At 41.7% G+C, this 19283-nt stretch overlaps 1 protein-coding gene across 1 annotated transcript in view; it reads left to right on the top strand.

Moving 5' to 3' along the window:
• Positions 1 to 19283, top strand: part of adamts3 (ADAM metallopeptidase with thrombospondin type 1 motif, 3) — a 227024-nt gene that overhangs the window by 127259 nt on the left and 80482 nt on the right. Inside the window, exon 8 of the mRNA XM_033620106.2 lies at positions 7769 to 7874. Within this exon, the coding sequence (XP_033475997.2) occupies positions 7769 to 7874 (106 nt within the window). The remainder of the gene's footprint in view (positions 1 to 7768; positions 7875 to 19283) is intronic.

The raw sequence follows: 19283 nt of genomic DNA, 5'->3' as shown, positions 1-19283 counted from the left end.
AGACTACAAACGGAAACCAGAGCTCTTCCAATGCAAAAGTCTTGTATCCTCAACTACAGATTCTGTATATATATGCAAATATCTGTTTATAAGGATTAATACTGACTCTAACTAGTATTTTTTTTTTCACTTCCATCTTGTCTCTTTATGGATTCATACAGACTTCCTCCTAATCCAAACAGAAGTTTCTACAGTCTTTAGCCAACTAATTGATTAAATTTTTCCCACTCTAATCAATAAAACAGAAAGTTACATGCTGTGTCTGTTTGTGCAGCAGCTTTTTTAATGAACCAGAGAGGCAGACTGATGTTTCTGTGCTAGACTTTTTATTATTATTATTATTATTATTATTATTATTATATTACTGTTGGAGATTCAAATCAACTTTGAATTTTAGAGTTGGGTTCGTTTGGTCGCACCAGAGCAAAAAAATTATTAATTGCTGCATTTTAGTTTCAGTTCGGTTCCTGTTCACACTGACTTTTTCCAAACGAACCAAGAGGAGTAAACATGAAGTTGAAGGTAACTCGGTGATTGGACAGTTTTGGTGATTGTCATAATTCTGGGTACTGACAGACGTTTGCAGCAGCACTTTAATGCTTCTTAAGTTTTATATTTGTGTTCTTTGGTTTCACAAAGAGCTCACAGAGAAATAACTGATTGCAAGTATTGTTAGTAGGCTATTATTAGACTGCAAATCAGTCACATGCTGTAGATAATGACTAACATAGAGACAGGATGAAAAGAAGGCATCTTGTACAGCAATGATTCAGGGTTTTATACTGTGGGATCACTGTCACACACTTATTAATGGACTTGATAAACAGATCAAGTACACAGAGTCAGATACAATAGTGACAGTTCAAACAGCTTTTTTATCAGGGAAACTACCCACACTGACGTGCATATGTGTTGCCATGGTTACATGAATGCATTAGCGTAAGTAATCGTAAGCGCTAATATTGTAGGCAACTGGACTTGCTTGCGTTTCTTGAAGACGTTTCACCTCTCATCCAAGAAGCTTCTTCAGATGCCATCTATGGGACCATCAATGCCTCACTCCAGCATGTTCTGTCGGGCTGCAAAACAGCACTGACACAGGGTCGGCTCAGATGGCGGCATGACCAAGTGCTCAGGAAGCTGGCAGAGGTGCTGGAGAAAAGTCAGCAGGAGGCAAACAACCAGAGTCCATCAGAAAGCCGATGCAGGATCCACTTCCTCAGGCAGGGGGAACCCACAATGCATACCAGCAAGAGACCACCTGCCAAGCTATTAACACCAGGGGCGGTGTGGAAGATGGAAGTAGACCTGGGTAGGCAGCTCCAGTTCCCACAGGAGGTATGCAGCACCACCTTAAGACCAGGCGTGGTGCTGTGGTCTGCAGCCGTGAAGTCAACAATACTGATCGAGCTGACAGTGCCATGGGAGGAGGGACTGGAAGCTGCCTGTGAGAGAAAGAAGGCGTAGTATGCAGACCCGGTCGCGGAGTGCAGAGAAAGTGGATGGAGTGTGAGGCTGTACCCGGTGGAGGTGGGAGCCAGAGGCTTTGTGGGCAGATCAACTTCACGCCTGCTCAAGGACCTGGGACTACGTGGAGCCACACTGAGCAGATCCACCAAAGAGCTCTCTCAGGATAAACAACTGAACCTGGCTGAAATGACGAGACAAGGCTTGGGGAGTAACATCCAAATAGGTTTTGCTGCAGGGGGTGTCAGGGAGACGTCCCTGTTCACTGCCCCGCCACCAGGAGATGTTCTGGGATAAGGGGTGAAACGTCAATGAGCGGTGGTCCCCAGCTGAAGACCCTGCAGCAAAACCTTGTGGTATGCGGTCAAGTGTAGGCCTGCCTCAGGGAAGAGGACGTCCCTACCATGCGCAGTCCACCACAGGCACCGTTGGAGGTGCGACAGGCCTAAGGCCCAGCAGAAAGACCACCTCGCTGTAATGAAAAATACGTCAAGCTGGAACAGCCATCGTTAAACAGAGGGGGTGGCTTACGACACTACTTATCCCCCATCTACAATGCAGCCTTGGGATCCCTCCCCAGATGACTTCACACCCATTCACCCCTGGTCCCACCTGACCCTAACGACTCACATGGTGGCCAGGTGGGTCAACGGCTCACACTGTGACCTTAACGACTCTGAAACTAAGAGCTCACGTGACCCCTACGACTCTGCAAGGGTTCCCACCCACACAGGGTTCATAGCCTGCAACTTCGTACCAGTCATTTAGAACTGAAGAAGCTTCTTGGATGAGAGGTGAAACGTCTTCAAGAAATGCAAGCAGGTCCAGTTGCCTACAATATAGCACTTACTATTACCATGACCTGGATGACTGAGAATCTTCACCGACATTGGCATAAGTAGGTTATGGGATATACGCAGCCTTTATCAGGATCAATTATGAGATCATGGACAGATTTCACAATCAGCAGATGAATTTATTATTGGTTTAGCTATTTCTAAAATCACATATCTGCTATCATAAAATCCTGTGGTTGGTTCGTTTTCTTTCATACCACAAACGAACCGCACCGGAGACTTTGAAGCGAACCAAGACCCATCTTTTCAAGCAGTCTTGGTCCGCACCAGGGTTCAGTTAACAGCTTTCACACCAGCCCAAACGAACAGTACTAACCACAGAAATGGTCCTGAGTTTGTTTTATCCAAACCAGACAGGGTAGGTGTGAAAGCACCCTCAGGAATAATTGACACCACCACCAAAGTATTGTCTTCTACTCTGCTGTCTGTCTTTTATTTTTGTATTAAAAAAAACAAACTTGTATTGCCTCTTCTCATATTTCCCAGTACAGCAGAAAATGAATCGCTGAATGGATTTTTTTCTATTTACTGGCCGGCTTACTGTCAGGCCATTTGTGCTGCAGGCTTATGACTGTATACAGAGGAATTTTTAATGGTATTTACTCTACCTACTGCATTTTATTGGTTTCAAGCTAAAATCTATTGGAACACGCCAGTAGCTGCTGCCTGGATGAAAATCAATCAGATATGACAATTCCCACATTGAGCAACCTCAGTCAACAAGGACATAAAGACATGATTGGCTTCCTGTAGGACTCCACTCGTCCAAGGCAGAATTAATTCAGTACTCTCTGGGGTAAATAAAAAAAGAATCTTACAATTACATCCCTGCAGTTCTCCCTTGAGTCACTGTTGTATTTTGTAAACAAGATGTCTTAAAGCTTTTCTGTTTGAGTGTGACATGTTTTGAAATCGGATCATTTTCACAGGCTGAAATAAACAAAGCAATTGACCAGATTTCACCCCAACAATAAGACAATAAGAGGTTGGTAGAAACTGTTGATGGTGAAGATGGACCAGTCCTGCCTCCCATAATCAGCAAATCTAATCCATCAAGCACAAGAGAAGCAAACAAAACCTCTTCCAGCTGCATTACAGTGGCTCTTTTGTCAAGGTTGTAATCCTGCATTTCCTAAACCTTCAGTCAATCTGCTCTCACATTACCATCAGACACCCTTCCCTTCTTTCTTATCACACAATGGAGACAGTCCTCTCTAATAAAAACAGCAATTTAGGTTTTTTGTCCAGCTTAAAGCAACCTGTTTTTAGTACTTTGATATATGTTAACCGAAAGGACGGCAGATCTGAAAACCCTTGTTGCTGCTGCTGTCTCAGTATGAGCTCCTGTTAAGAGGACTAGGTGCTTTAAAGTGAGGCATCTCTTTCTTTAAAATGGAAAATATCTATTTAAATGGACGGAGAAATGTGCTTAGAAATGAGGCAGGTCATTCTGTCAGGTGGAGAAAGCTTTCATAAACCTGAAAAGATGATTTTCCTTTTTAAAGCACATTTACAAGTATAATGGTACGGAGCTTTAAAGTGCAAGTTATTTTGGGTTCAAAGGGTTCCAGAGGTCAATTCACGTTTACTTCACAGTGACCTGTAGATGACTGGCAGTTAAATTAATATTTGGCTTCATGATTTAAGAGTCAAGGGTCAGTAAAAAGGTAGAAAAATCACGACAAGAAAAGTGAACTGTGATTGCTGAGAAGCATTTTAGTAAAGAAATAAAAGGTCAAATTGACTAGTATTATATTTTGCTATGCACGCTGCTGACAGCAAGCAGAAGCTTCACTTTACAGAAATCTGTTAATACATTCATGAAATCAGTTCACCCTCAGATTCTGGGTCACTCTGGGGTCAGATTCAGCAGCCATAACATCAACAACATTGAGCATTTCTAAATCTAGTCCAACCTTTTCCGCAATTTGGAATAAATGGAAGCGATGGGCGTCCCACTAACTTATAGCATAGTTAAATTAGACATATGCCTCTTGTCTTTATATCATGAATTTATTTTTTTCTTTTAATGGCAATTTTTTTTATTTAGGAAAAAATAAAATTTGGTTACTTCAAACCTTTACTCTGATATCTATTTCTTATACATGATAGTACTTTTATTTAAAACATAATGATACATGAGTGACATCATTTACTGTAAAGCCAGCGTGCGTCATATCAATTCACCACATTACAATACATTGACCAGCATTCTATACCTTCCACTAACTGTAAGTGAAATCCATGTCTCATGCTTTACCTGTATATTTTAAATTGTGTTTATCTGAATTTCTCCCGGAAATGATCATAGATCATATTGTTTTTGTATATATCTGGCAACAACAGTTTATTTGTGATATAAGTATTACACATCAAGATGGATGGATGGATGGATGATAGACAGAAGGGTATATAGATGGATGGATAGACAGATAGAAGGATGGATGGATGGATGGATAAGCATAGATAGATACATTTTGGATGATGGATAGACAGAAGGATGGGTGGATGGAGAGACAGAAGGATGGATGGAAGGATATATTGATGGATGGATGGATGGATGGATGGATGATAAACAAACATAGATAGATAAATTGTGGGTGGATGGATGGATGGATGGATGGATAAACAGATAGAGAGATAAATCATGGATGGGTAGATATAGATGATGGATGGATGGATGGATGGATGGATAAACAAACAAATAGATAAATTGTGGATGGATGGATAGACGGGTAGGTAGGTAGGTAGATGGGTGGATGGGTGGATATATAGATAAATCATGGATGGATAGATGGATGAAAAGGTGGATGGATGATAGACAGAAGGATATATAGATGGATAGATGATGGATAGACAGATAGAAGGATGGATGGATGGATGGATGGATGGATAATCTCATTTTTCTCATTCTCTCCTCATCTTCAGCTTCTCTGTGCCCGTATAGCTGCATTTTAATGATTGATGTTAATATTAGGACTGTGTTTTGGGATGCCATTCACAGTGAAGGAGCCTGAGAGGCAGTCTGCAGGCACTGAAATGATCCCAGGTAGGTAATTCAATGATAAAATGGGCCATTAGATAAACGAATGTGGACATTTATACACTCACAGAATGTTCTCTTCTAGACTGTGGCAACTGGACCAAAAGAGATTGACCCAGTCTGTAAATGCAAGGGGAACAAAACTAAATTTGCAAAGTGCACCCACCAATTCCCTGAGTAAATAGCGCCCTTGGGAAAGCATAAGGCATGAAAAGTCAATTAAATTCGTCTGAGGTTGCACCGAGAATGTTTCCCCTCCTGGATGCCACACAGCATGTCATTTGAGGGTTTTATTTCCGTTCCAATACTCATTCAACTTCCATTCTCTTTCAGTCTTCATTTAGTAGTAAGACTTTTTGTTTCACTTCAGTGTCAGTTTAGCCTCCTGTTGGTTTTATTTTCTTGGGTCAGTATGTTTTTTATCTAATTTCAGCTCCAGTTTTTATATTTGAGGTAGAGTTGGAACTGTTTTGAATATTAATGACTTAAAAATAGGTATATTGTTCCACAGGTATATAGCTTTTGGTGTGATAACAGTTATGAATTGGAAATTATGGCGTCATTTGTCGTCGTATGTAGCTTCCAGACTGTCTGTTACACCTGTCAACAATGTGGCGACTGATACAACAAATAAAGTACAGCAGGAAATAGTAGGACAGTGAAAAATATGAGTTTAAAATCATAAAAATCATGAAGCTGGAAAACATCCAATACTCCCCCTCCTGCTGTGATTGGATTATGTGAAACGCACACAGAGTACACGCACAGATCTGTCCTACTTAAAGGATAGCTTAGTGCTATTTAACCATGCAGGTATTGTCAGTTTTATTTCCCCACGTTTGGAGATACCTGTCTGTGAAATTTCAACAGAGGTGAATGAAAGCTCTTTTGTAGAGCTCGAAGCAGTGGGGAAAATTATATATGGAAAAACATAGCAGTAACACCTCTATCTGGAAACAGTGCCCCAGTTATGCTGAATAATCTACAGACATTGGGGACTTTTTCTTTGGTAGGGAGTGTTTTCACTGAAAACTGCTGATATGAAGGTCTGTTGAATATTCAAAGTAACCAGGACATTGTCTTAAATGTCAACTTCTTAAATGTGATTTTCAGTGCTTTGATCACTGCACTGTTTGCATATTTAGTATCTGGGCAACAGCAGAAACCTCAGAACTTTCAGAGATAGAAACAGAATCTGCATAGGTGCTTTAGATACCGCCAGACATAAGTGTGGGGTGTCGGGAGATGGGTGACACTCCATCTGCAGCACGGAACAAACCTCCACCAGCTCTGAAAGATGGAGAGACCTTGGCTGGAAGAATATAATTTGATTTTTTTTTATCACACCATATGCAAAATACAAACAATCAAACAACAGTCAGCAGTGCTGGAGACTCTGTGGGCAGGCGAATGCCAGTCACCCACATATATTCTGGTCATGTATAAAACTACAAATATTCTGAGACGGGATTATTCTCATTGTTGAGAGTTTTAGTTTTACAAGATCCCAAGGCACCCACGGATTGTGTTTTGGGGATTAATACCTGAGGACATTATTCATAAGATCTATCTGTTCCAAGTCCTTATACTGGCATGCAAAAAAGCCGTTACTAGGAACTGGCTGAAACATGACCCTCCATTTCCAGGACAGGGTGGACGTTGTAGTTGTAGAGGAACTATATTCCATGGAAAATCTAACCTTTCACCTGAGGACTCAAGCACGGACACATGCAACGCTGGGATAAATGGACAGACTGTAACAGAAATGAGGTGTTATTTAATCAGCTGGTCTGAAGACATATATCAAGCCTGATCAAAGGATAAGTGTGGAAGAGCACAAACATAAGGAGTATTTTATCATGTCAGCCTTTGGACTGTTTTCTTCAGCATATCCAAGTGGTATTAGTGTTTGCGCCGCTGTCGCAAAGACAACCAGATCACTTCAGTTTTCCTCAGACCTGAGCTATTACCAACAACGCAGGACAAACTACATTTTGTTTGCCACAGTTACTTTGGTTGTTTCACCATCTGCTATTTCCCCTAGTGGGGAAAGGAACTGCAGAGAACTTACATTGATGCTCTTTGGTAACTGGGGGTAGCTGCTGATAGCTACTGAGAAAAATAAAAGCTCTATCCTCTTCCTGTTTTGGCTGCTCAATAGTTGATGCACTGTCTTTGTGCTGTAAAGTGAGTCTTCATTTTCCTGGGAGATCGTACCCAGTGGCAGACAGAATCATATAGTCAATGCAAGGCTTATAGGGAATTAACAATCGACTTTCACTTCATAATGATAAAGAAAAAAACTTTTTTTTCCATTTGAAAAAGAAGTAAAGTTGATGTGACTTTTCAAATTTAATAATTTCTTACGATAACCTTCATCCTTTCACTTGATGTCCTCCAGGTTACGCGCCAGTCACAGGAATGTGTCACCCAGTCCGGAGCTGCACCCTCAACCATGAAGACGGCTTCTCCTCAGCCTTCGTTGTGGCTCACGAGACGGGACATGTGTAAGTTCTTGTTTTGTTTTTCCTTCTTAGTCATTGTAGGGGTTTGGAGCTCCCAAACACACATATTCAACTTGCTAGTGTGACACTTGGCTGTAATGCAGAGAAATTATTGTCCTTCCACGGCCTCAAAAGTTAAGTGTGAACATTTTCCCGGGGCTTTGTTTGTCCCTGTGATCTCTATGTTAACTGACATGGAGGACCTTTAAGCAAAAGGGCCTTCAGCAGTCTGACAGTGAACATGTTGGTCTTTATTGAATTTCAGGGTTTGTTTATCGAGCACATGTCCAGAAACACAAGCACTCAGCTGCTGTTTGTTATCACGTCCCCCTTTCTCTTTTCCCAACCTTGAACACATCTTAAACATTGACCGCAATTCCTGAATCACAACAACACCACTCACACACAGGGACACCAAACACACTCACGTGAGCTGGGAAGGCAGCAGAAATATCAGAGATTGGCACAATGACACACTGAACAACTGGTAGACTATGTTTAGAGTCATGTCACTAGGCAACCCCCAGCTCCGGCGTATATGCAAATCGTTCACCATTCAACATTTAAAATGAGATTTAGCAGATCTGAACACCATCTGCAGAGTGGAATCTGCCTGACACAACCACAAATACAATTTTGTGTGCGTGTTGAAATTGAAGTGCCTCAGACATGGAGGCAGGGAGATGGTGTAGTAAAAAGTGAGGCTGTCCTTCAGCACGAGCAGCAGGTGTTTGACAAAGTCAACCAGCTGAGACAGCAAGGATTCATCCTGTTTGAATGTCCCCAAGCAAGACACCGAATCCTCCAACTTCACGGTTGTTGCTCTGCATCTAACGCTGGGGGGGCCGGTGAACAGGGATTAATAGACTTTGCCTGGAAGAATAACATATAAAACAGCTACGTGTGTGTAGTGTACACACACGCAGCTGCTGTGAGGGGAATCCAGAGACAATTCTTAGAATTAAATTACAAGATTAAATCCTTGTAAAGAAAAAAATCCTTAGACAGCAGCTAAGCCTCTGAACTGAAGAACAGCTAACAGAAACAAGGGTGATGTCTGAAAATCTTAAGTGCTTCCTAAGATGAGCTAAATGGCTGTACGAGGCAGAGACAGGAATAAAGATCTTTAAATGCTGTTTGTTAAAGCTGTGTAACGGAGATTACTTTGTGGCTGATTTTGATCACACGTTTGCATGTCACAGTCAGTAATCAGTGTTTGTTTGTTTTTTCACAGTATTGGGTATGGTTATTTTTAGAGTGTCTCATGAGCCATATTTCAATGTCCTCAACAGCCCTGCTGTTCAGGGACAAGAGGGATTACAAGTGTATCAGTGAACCACACTTCACTGTTTATGTGATTATAGAGAAGGGGCCTCAAACTCACATTGCCTGGGGCCCACTGGAGAGGTTGTTCTGCTAGGGAGGGTACATGTAGCCCATAGCCTGTAAAAACAATCGACGTAGCTACTGTGACGTCACCCATTGGTTTGTGGACTCCCGTTTTGAAGCCTTGAGTTCAGCAATTTGGCCGTTGCCATCATGGTTTTTTGGAGACAGGCTGGTGCTGCAGAGGAGCAAGGGGTTGATCTGACTAATTAATGGGTGAGTTATATAAAAAAATTCACCCTCTGTACAGTTGTCATGATAGATAGATATTGTCATTCTTGTCATTAGATATAATGAGATTAAGGGTGCCATTCCATTAGTTTTGTAAAAAATAGATAAAACAAGACAACCAGCTCAACATGGCATAAACACAGCTGTGTAATCGCTATAATAGCAAATGATAAAAATAGATATAACAATAAAAGACAGTGGTTAAAATATTGCACAGTGTAGATATTGTGCACGATTATTGTTTGTTTAGTGTTCTCACAGCCCAGGTAAAGAAACTGTTCCTTAGTTTGCAGCTGCAAGCTCTCAATGACCTGTAGCGCCTGCCTGAGGGCATCAGGTCAAACAGATGATGTGCTGGGTGGAACCTTCTGGACCTTCTGAAGCTGAGGATCTCCTCTAATGAGGGCAGAGGGCAGCCAATAATCCTCTGGGCTGTGACCCTCCGCAGAGTCTTCCTGAGATGTGAAGGCCACAGTTAATGTCGAGAGGGGCGTGGTCAGCTCTGATCCCTCTGCAGTCTATGATGACCTCCTTGGTTTTTGTGGTGTTCAGCAGCAGATTGTTGGCCGAACAACACGCTGCCAGTTATGGCTGAAGGGAGAAATTAGCTATAGAGACCAAAAAACATTTTTTTGTACCAGGCTGTAAACGTGTTTATTACTGATGTAAAGTTGGGCATTTTAACATGGGGCTCGCCTCTGGAGCATGCCTCAAGTGGCCATTAGGGAAACTGCATATTTTGGCTCCATTTTTCAGCCCTGGAGGTTGCCACTGTTTCATTTCATTAGCTCAGGGGCACTCCACCTTTAAAAGGACAGTTCACCCTGAAATCAAATCAGTCCAGGTTGTTTCAGTGTGAGTTGTCGAGTGTTGGAAATGTCAGCCGTGGAGATGTCTGCCTTCCCTCTAGTGTAATAGAGCTACGTGTCACTCGGCTTGTGGTGCTCAAAGTCCCTAAAAATACATTTTAAAAACTCAAAATGTCCACAGACCTTGTTGTGAGCAGTTTCACATAGCAACTACTTTCTGTCTACTGAACTACACCGGCAACTGTATCACCCTGATAAATGGATTTTCCCATGGACGAGAGGCTCATGCTTGTGACAGTGCAAGATGTAAACATTAATGGCGCCCTCCTTTAGGTGGCTCAGTGGTGCTAGGTGAGCTAGCAGTAGATGCACGCCTCTTTCTGTGCAGTGATATGGTTAGCAGGTGTTGTTCAGTAGAAAGTCTCCTAGTCTCCTCATTTGACTCCTACACGGTCCTCAGTGACCACTAACAGAAGATAAACATCCAACAGCATGCACATGCCCTGTGTTTTTCATTAACCTGTTGCCATGGTAGCGACTTTTTGTTAAGCACGACTTCTTGACAGATGTGATGAAGTCGTATCATCTCATTGTTTCCCCAGACATGCCGTCTTAATCCAAAGGGGAGAATGTGTCTTTTTCATCAAGGCACCCCTTGTTTCTAGGTAACTGAAATCAATAATGTGACCACGGATCCAGACAGAGAAAATATTAATTTAAATTTTAGTAAATATTTATGATGTGACTGTAGTGTTGTTACAGTAAAGAGCTGGCCTAAATACTTTCATTGTGTTATATATGTCACTGTGAATATTTTATAAGCACTGTATGAGGTTTCTGAAAGTGTGAACATATATACAGTTTACCTTGATTATATCTGAGACAAACTGTCATACCTGTAGAATACAAAGTATAACATAGGCTCTGCAGCCTCCAGAGGAAGAGTCCGAGGGGATGATAATTTAATCAGCAGCAAAGTGGTCAGAATACAGACAGTGTGACATTGAAGAGACACACTGAGAAAACCAACAAAGAGGAAGTCATGATCAAGATGTTTCAGACACACTCACCCACACATCACACTGCGTCGACAGCAGGCATGCGTCTGGGTGCGAAGTTGATCCTTTTTTTGTGAAAAAGACAATCTGTCACCACCATATGTAAGATATCATGTTATAACATATTACAGTGATATATCCATGAGTGACAAATAATTTAAATGGACGAGAAATATACGAGCCCCATGACCTGAAACAGAGTTCAATATGTCATGTATTTAATAAGGGTGGGAATCTCCAGGCACCTCAGGATTTGATTTGATTATGATTCAGAGGGCAACAATTCAATGATAAAACGATTATCGTTTCTTATTCTTAGACTTATTTTACTTTATTTTAATTTACTTTTAAAAGCAGCATGCAGTCTTAGCATACTGTGATCCACAATTAAACAAATCTGCTTGAATACAATGTGGCTCTTAGGCCCCAATCACAGAGGAAGCTTTTAGCAGCTGGAGGCGGCTTTTCGTTAGAGTTTTTAATGAGAAGTTTTTTGCTTCTCATTAAATGCAGTGCACCTCGCATGTCTGTGCTCTAGGCACCTGCCATTTTTGCCAGAGTATTTTGAACTCCTCGAATTGAAAACTTCAACTCTGAGTGGAAAAGCGCCCCACATCATCTCTTCTTTCATCTTTTTTTCCCCATAGCCTAATGGGATGATTTGAGTTGGTGCGTTGGTGGTGAGTTGGTTGGAACACTTGGTGAACAGTGGAGGAGAATCTGGTGGTGGTGGTTGCCAGATACCCAGAGCTATACAGCCTGACAATAGACAGCAGGTTGTCAGACTGCTCCCGAGTCATCCTAAAATAAGCCTGGAAACGTCCATCATGGAGGAAAAGCTCCTGGACCAACTGGTGGTACCCCCCATGATCCACCCTCTTTTTTAGAGTCTCATGTACCCACGCAGATCTCTGTTTATCTGCTGACAGCCTCTCACCCTCAACCAGAGCTACAGACAGTACCCTCTGCCTCAACATGTCAGGAACTAGATACTGATTACTGTGGAAAAAATAAATAAACAGTAGATTGATTTCAGGAGAAGAATAGTGTAAGGATGTGATGGGGAAATGCTGTCTCTGTGATTGGGGCCTTATACAGGTCCCTCTTCCCTTTAACCTTAAAGCCATTATGGTTCCATACCTGAGCTTTATAACCAAAGGGACGCAGTCTGATTGTTTCCAGTTGTGGCTCCTCATGCTCACCCACTGTGGGATATTTATGCGGAGGTAGTGTCCAGTGCTTACACACTGTAATATTTCACCATAAATACTATGAAACTCATGTACTGTTGAGTAATGACTGGTCCAAAGCCTTTATATCTTAAAAGATTAAATTCAATAATAAATCAATTAATGATTTGCAAGCAGGTTACAGTCTCCTGCCTGTAGGGATATGCAATATGATTAAAAATAAAGCATATTTTAGCATGAAAATTCATTCCTGACCTGTTAAAAAAATAATGATAATTCAAAGTTCACTTTCCAGCTTTTTTTTGTTATTATTATTATTTTGGGGGGAACTTTCAACCACATCTCATAATCTTGATCAGCTGATGTTTGGAGGTCTGTCAGTCGAGCAAACTCTGTTAAACGTTAGATTTCCCCCCAACTTCAATTGGTGATCGCTGATTTTGAATTTGTAAGCAGAACTGAGTCACTCCAGTACATCTTCAGATCAGTGGCAGCTGCTGGTCTTTCAAACATGGGAAGCTCACTTTAAGTTTACATCATAAAATTTGTCATATTGTAGCGAGGCAGTAACTTATAAAAGGAACATTTAATTGAAGCCGTTTTTCAACCACACTCATGCCATAGAACCACAGCAACACACACCTCAAAGATTTTCAGATGGGTTTAAACACCTGAACTGTGTACAAACGGTGAAAATGAGCTATATGGCTTATGGAAATAAGGAACTCCGGACGGCACTCTGTCAGAAGACTCCACTCGCAAATATCCGCATGGGACTGAGCTCAAAATGCAAAGCACTGTCAATCACAAAGGGGTTCAGCCTTTTAGACAGTTCCTCCAATCATCATGCAGACACCGAGTGTCCTCTCCCGCCTACCGCTCCATTAGGTCCCAGGGAAGCTGAGCCTCTCTGGAAGTGACCATTTTGTCACATTTATCCAATGACCATCTCGCTTTGCTGCATGAAAAAAACTTGCTCAGCACTGTCTCATAGGAATGCTTGGAGGCTCCGCGTCCACCGTGCTGACACAAGAATATATAACAGGGAGGTCGCGTTTGAAAACTGGTGATAAACAGCTGACGTTTGAACATCATAGTCATGATGTGAAACGCATCCTAGTGCACGTTTAATGTAATGTAAATTCTTATTTTAATGTAAATTCAATAGTGCATATTTGACCATTTCTTCTATGAAATTTTAGGGAAAGTTCAGCCTCCCTTGTTGTCTCAGAGCAGTCGCCCCTGCCTCAGATACATCTGAAAAAGTAATGAAACAAGAATGGGTCAAAACCTAGTGTATGGCTCGACCATGTATGAAACACTAGAGGGCTTTTAATTTGAAATGATAAGTGAATGCTATATATCCAGTCATGGACTTTCATTCTCCTTGATTTTCACTTACAGCCCCATTGTTATGGTCCAGCCCAAAGTTAATTTTAATACACCTTAAAATGAAGAACAGTACACTGAGACACAGTAACACAGCAGAGGAGATCTACTTTCTCTGAAGCTGCACCCACTGATTATTTAACACAACCCTCCCCCCTGAACGTCCCTGACTGGTGGAGGCTGCGCAGCCATCGGCCACTGTCAGAGCCAAGTTCTGCTGATAATGACAGTTTGTAAAATGCCCTATCAGTGCAAAGGAAAGTTTTGTCATCTCTTCTGACATTTCAACATGTAATATTCACTTTGATTTTACTCAGTGTCTTATTTCCACTTTTTCCTTATAATGGTGGCCGCACTTGTTCTGACCATCTTTGGTTTTGACATTGTAACACCCAATACTCAGTAACGTTTAAATAGATGTAAGGCTTGTGTCACACAGACACGGCTGTTCCTCAAACAAAGCTGATGAGGTGATCCTCTTGTCCAAAACTGCCATTTCGTCCACAGCTGGCTGATTAGTTAGCTAGCTTGCAGAAAAAATGAGCAGAATGACGATATCAACCATCGGATGATAACAGTTTGCTTTTCTACGCTGTGAAGAGTGTGTTGATGAAGCATTAAGTTGTTACATTTCACTCATGTAGTGGCTGGCTAGGTGGCTACCTAGTTTGTTAATTCCACCATGCTATCAAGCGACACTGATTGCAGAAGATGAGGAATACAGTAATTCAAGACTGTCAGTGTCCACGGCTCTGTCAGCCCATCAGCACTCATTCATTCAAAAGAGCAACAGCCAGTAGGAAAACACTAACACTCATGTCGTCAGTCACTCTGCCCAGTGGTTTAACTTCATCACTCACTCACTCACAGACAGACTTTTGTGTGGCCTCCACTTTGCGATCCAGCCTAAAGGAAACAAGGCGCGCTGACGCCTGTGGCTCAAAGGTAGAGTGTGTCATCCACTAATTGGAAGTTCCAGGGTTCGATCCCCGGCTCCTCCAACCAAGATGTCAAAATATCCTTTGGCTAGATACTGATGTCCACATTTCGGGTATGAAATCATCTCAGAATGTGGCATCAAATATCAATGCTATGCGGATGACGTCCAGCTGTACATGCCACTACAGCCTGATGACCCCTCTCAGACCCGTAATCTAAATGCATGTGTATGTAAAATTAAACTCTGGATGAGTCAGAACCTTCTTATGTTAAATGCTGCCAAGACTGACCTAGTGGTGATCAAGCCCTCTAATTACAAGCAGTTGTCTCTAAAGTATAAGAAACTTACGAGTCACCTTTGACCATACTTTATCTTTTTAGCCTCATAAAAGGGAGATCACCAAATCAACCTTTTTCCATCTCCTTAACATTGCTAAAATCCGCCCTGTTTTGTCTCGTCGCAATGCTGAAATCGTCCTCCATGCTCTTGTGTCGTCTAGATTAGTCTTCTTTTCTCTGGCCTCCCTGCATCTGCTACTCGTAGTCTTCAACTTGTGCAGAACACTGCCGCTAGAATTTTGACCAGAACCAGTAAATACAGTCATGTAACTCCTGTCCTAGCATCTCTGCACTGGTTGCCTGTCCACACCAGAGCTGATTAAGATCCTTCTTTTAATTTACAAGGCATTACATGGTCTGGCCCCATCCTACCTATCTGGACTACTCACACCCTATACTCCGCCTTGTCCCCTGCGCTCTTTGAACTCTCACCTTCTGGTCATTCCCTCGGTAAATAAAAAAAAAATCAATTGGTTGCAGGGCCTTCTCCTACCGTGCACCTTACTTATGGAATCACCTCCCGCTACATATTAAAGAATCCACTTCCATTGCAATTTTTAAAACACACCTTTTTACCCAATGTTTTGGAGAAATTTGGGGTTCTAATTGTTATATCCTTGTCTGTTTTTCCTTTGTCTTTTTGCGCGTTTTTGCTTATTTGGCTGTCTACCCTTGATCATTTTTGTGTAATTGATTCTGTAAAGTGTATTGAGTCCATGTTTCTACCATGGTGATTTTACACTCTAAATAAAGGGTATGAATGATTACTGAGTACCATGGATGGTAGCCTCGGCCACTATTGTGTGAATGGGCAAATTTGACATTAAGTGTAAAAGCGCTTTGAGAGTAGAGGAAGAGTAGAAAGGCTCCATACAAGTGTGGTCCATTTATCGTTGTTCTCATTCCTGGTGAAAATTTGCCTCACAAGACAAAATGCACATATAAAGCAGAGAGATAACGACACACGCTGATACATAATCTCCAGAAGGGCTTCAACACTTAATGCATTTTTAAAGACACTTTAATGTGAAGTATCAACGGCTCCTCTGCTGACACAAGTGTTTACTGATACTTACTGTGTGTTAGCAAAATACGACCGCTTATTAAGAGCAAGGGCAGTATAGGATGCAGAGCATAGCACATTAAACACATCAGCTTCTATGCAAGCCTCTTTTTGTTTCAGCTTCCTCTCACTGTTCATCCAGGCTGTGTGATGTGTTGTAGGTTGGGGAACAACAAAGAATACTGGCTAAAAAGCTAGTATGTTGTTTTTCAGGAATTAGAAAAAAAACTATATATCTCTATAAAACTTTATAATAATGCTTTTTTCCAAAGATGTGTATGACCCCAGAGGCAGCTATTGGAAAGAGCAAAACATGAAGACAAATGATGTAAATGAAAGAGAAATACGCACCATCTGTCAGCTTTAAAGAAACGCCTTCGTAGCTGTTTATGGCAGTTCATTGTCAGTTGTTTGGTATTTATATCAGTTACATTAACGACCTTGTAAGTTCATGTAAGAACCCAAGTCCTCTGGGTCCAATTACTTTGTAAAATATCAGTGCTCTGTGTGCATCAGTAGACAAATGCAGTACATGTTTTGCAGCAGTTTCCTCAGTTTTGAATACTCCTCTGTGGAGTTTATCTGCTAAAAATCTGCATAAAGCACTTTTTCCATCAAAGCAGAGCAGAACATCAAGAAATTCATAGAACATTGTTATTGATTTCAAAGATGCCCAGTATTCATCTCAGCTACTCTGCATGATAACAACATTTTAAAGTATGAACGTTCATCCTTGACCTTTGAAAGTGTTTTGCCAAAACAATCCCACCTATAATGAGCTTTCCTAAACTTTCTGAGACATCACTGTCATCATCAGCAAATGGAGGATATTTTTTAGGATTTTATCCATTGCACTCTCTGGAATTCTCTTCTTTTGTTAAGCATCAAATTTCATTTTTGACCTTTGAGATTCTGCAACACCAGGGGTCAGCACGCCCCCGGGGCCCCTGCCACCCGGCACACATTGCACTGAACCCTGATTCCTGTCCCTGCGGGTGGTGGGCCCACAGGGCGACAACTCCATGGTATTTTTTTGGGCTGAATTGCCCGACCAGGCCCAATGGCCCAAGGCCCGGCTACCAGACGCTGGTGTCCTCATACCGGGTAAGGTGCTCAAAGTCCAAATTGTCCATTTCATCATGGCCATCTTGAATCGCTCTTAGTCTGGCCCCTCCCTGGGACCACTTTGCCTTGGGAGATCCTACCAGGTGCTATGGGCCCCGGACAACACAGCTCCCAAGTTCACAGGGACACGCAAGCCCCTTTACCACATTAAGGTGGCGCCCTACTGGTAGGAGGCCCCGGTGCAGACCCAGAACACACTGGAGAGATTACATATCTCGTCTGGCCTGGGAACACCTTGGGGTCCCCTAGGAGGAGCTAGAAAGCGTTGCTGGGGAGAGGGACGTCTGAGGTGCTTTGCTTGGCCTGCTGCCCCTGTGACCCGGCCCCAGATAATTGATGAAAATGGATGGATGGACTTTTGAGATTGTCGTTCAATAGAACAAATCTCCAACCAACTCTCCATCCACTGGTCTGTAATACGGTTAAAAGCAATGAAAAAGGCAAGTAAGCTTATGACCATTAACTTCAATGTTCCCAGTTGAGTTTGTATCTTATTTTCCGTTCTTTTCTGTAAGTGAAGTACATTAGGTTCTCTAAATCACATCCTAATAACACCTTCAGGATGCAGGTTTTAAGGCACCAACCGTTGTTGCTGGCACTAGTACTACTGGTAAAATCATTGTTTGGTCTAGCGCAGGGGTGTCAAACACAGCTCGCAGGCCAGAACCAGCCCGCCAAAGGGTCCAGTCAGCAGCTTCGGCAACAAAAGAATCTGCATCAGACTTCTATCTTAAAACAGTATAGGTTGAACCCTATCGCCAAGGCACTGCCAAAACATTAGATTTGTAAATGGCTTGTAAGGCAGAGGATAAGTTAACCTGCTTCCTCAATAGCTTCCACTTTAGTTTGGTGTGGTGATGCCAGCGTTACTACACAGAAGTGGAAATGTATGGAAAAATTGCAGATGTAATGACAGTGAATAGCAGACTGACTGAATACAGAAAAATCGAGACATATGGATGGAGTTGCTCTTATTTCTTTTAAAGGCATCTCAGGCATTTGTTCATGTTTTGTAAATGTACTTCCTTACGCTAAAAGAAAGGGCTGGATGTGGCCCATAAAATAATATGAGTTTGACACCTCTGAGCCAGAGGATTAATCACCACTGAGCCTTGTGGCTGCGTCTGTGGCACCATATATATACTTAATGCCTATGGAATGCCATTTAAGTTAGTCTTAGATGAATACAAAAAATAAAATAAAATATATGAAGACAAGAAATTGATCGATTCAGTGCTCTTCTGGTGCTGTTGCTTTGGTTTGGATCTGTGAGAAAACAGCAGCACATTTATTTGATTGAAACAAAAAGGGCTGAGAAATAAATGTGACACTAGAAAAGAAAATCAGCCAAGTAACGTCCTATATTTAACTTAAAGTTGCAGCATACTGGTTTCAAGGTATACCATGCTATGAAAATGAAGGGTTACTTGTCTACAGTATTGAAAAACACACAACTAGACAGAGAATCTCAGCTTTATTTTAGCTATTTTCACAAGGGAGATGGTTTTGCACATACTTCCATTTAAAAAACGGTTTCAGGTTTTAATTATAGTAATGAAATTTTTGTTCAGTCCTTGAGGTGTTTGTAGTAAATTGGAGGTGAAGAGGAACATTTTCTATCCTGCACCTCATAATCCATGGACAGCCCAGAGTTGCACTGCATCATTTAAATGTTTAAAAGACATTCTTCAGAAAAAGTTATTACGCAAATATATATCTGAATGCCAGTTTTTGTTATTCATGAGATTTGAATTTGACATGATATCTCCTGGTTAAACAGAGATCGAACCATTTCTGTTTTGCAAGTCTGTAGCAGGGCACATCACTCAACATATGCACAGTGTTTTACTGTATGTGATGCACTCTGTTTGATGTTCCCCTCT

This window comes from Epinephelus lanceolatus, chromosome 9 (assembly GCF_041903045.1).
Source record: "Epinephelus lanceolatus isolate andai-2023 chromosome 9, ASM4190304v1, whole genome shotgun sequence".
Lineage (NCBI taxonomy): Eukaryota > Metazoa > Chordata > Actinopteri > Perciformes > Serranidae > Epinephelus > Epinephelus lanceolatus.
This window is presented reverse-complemented; position numbering and strand designations above follow the sequence as displayed.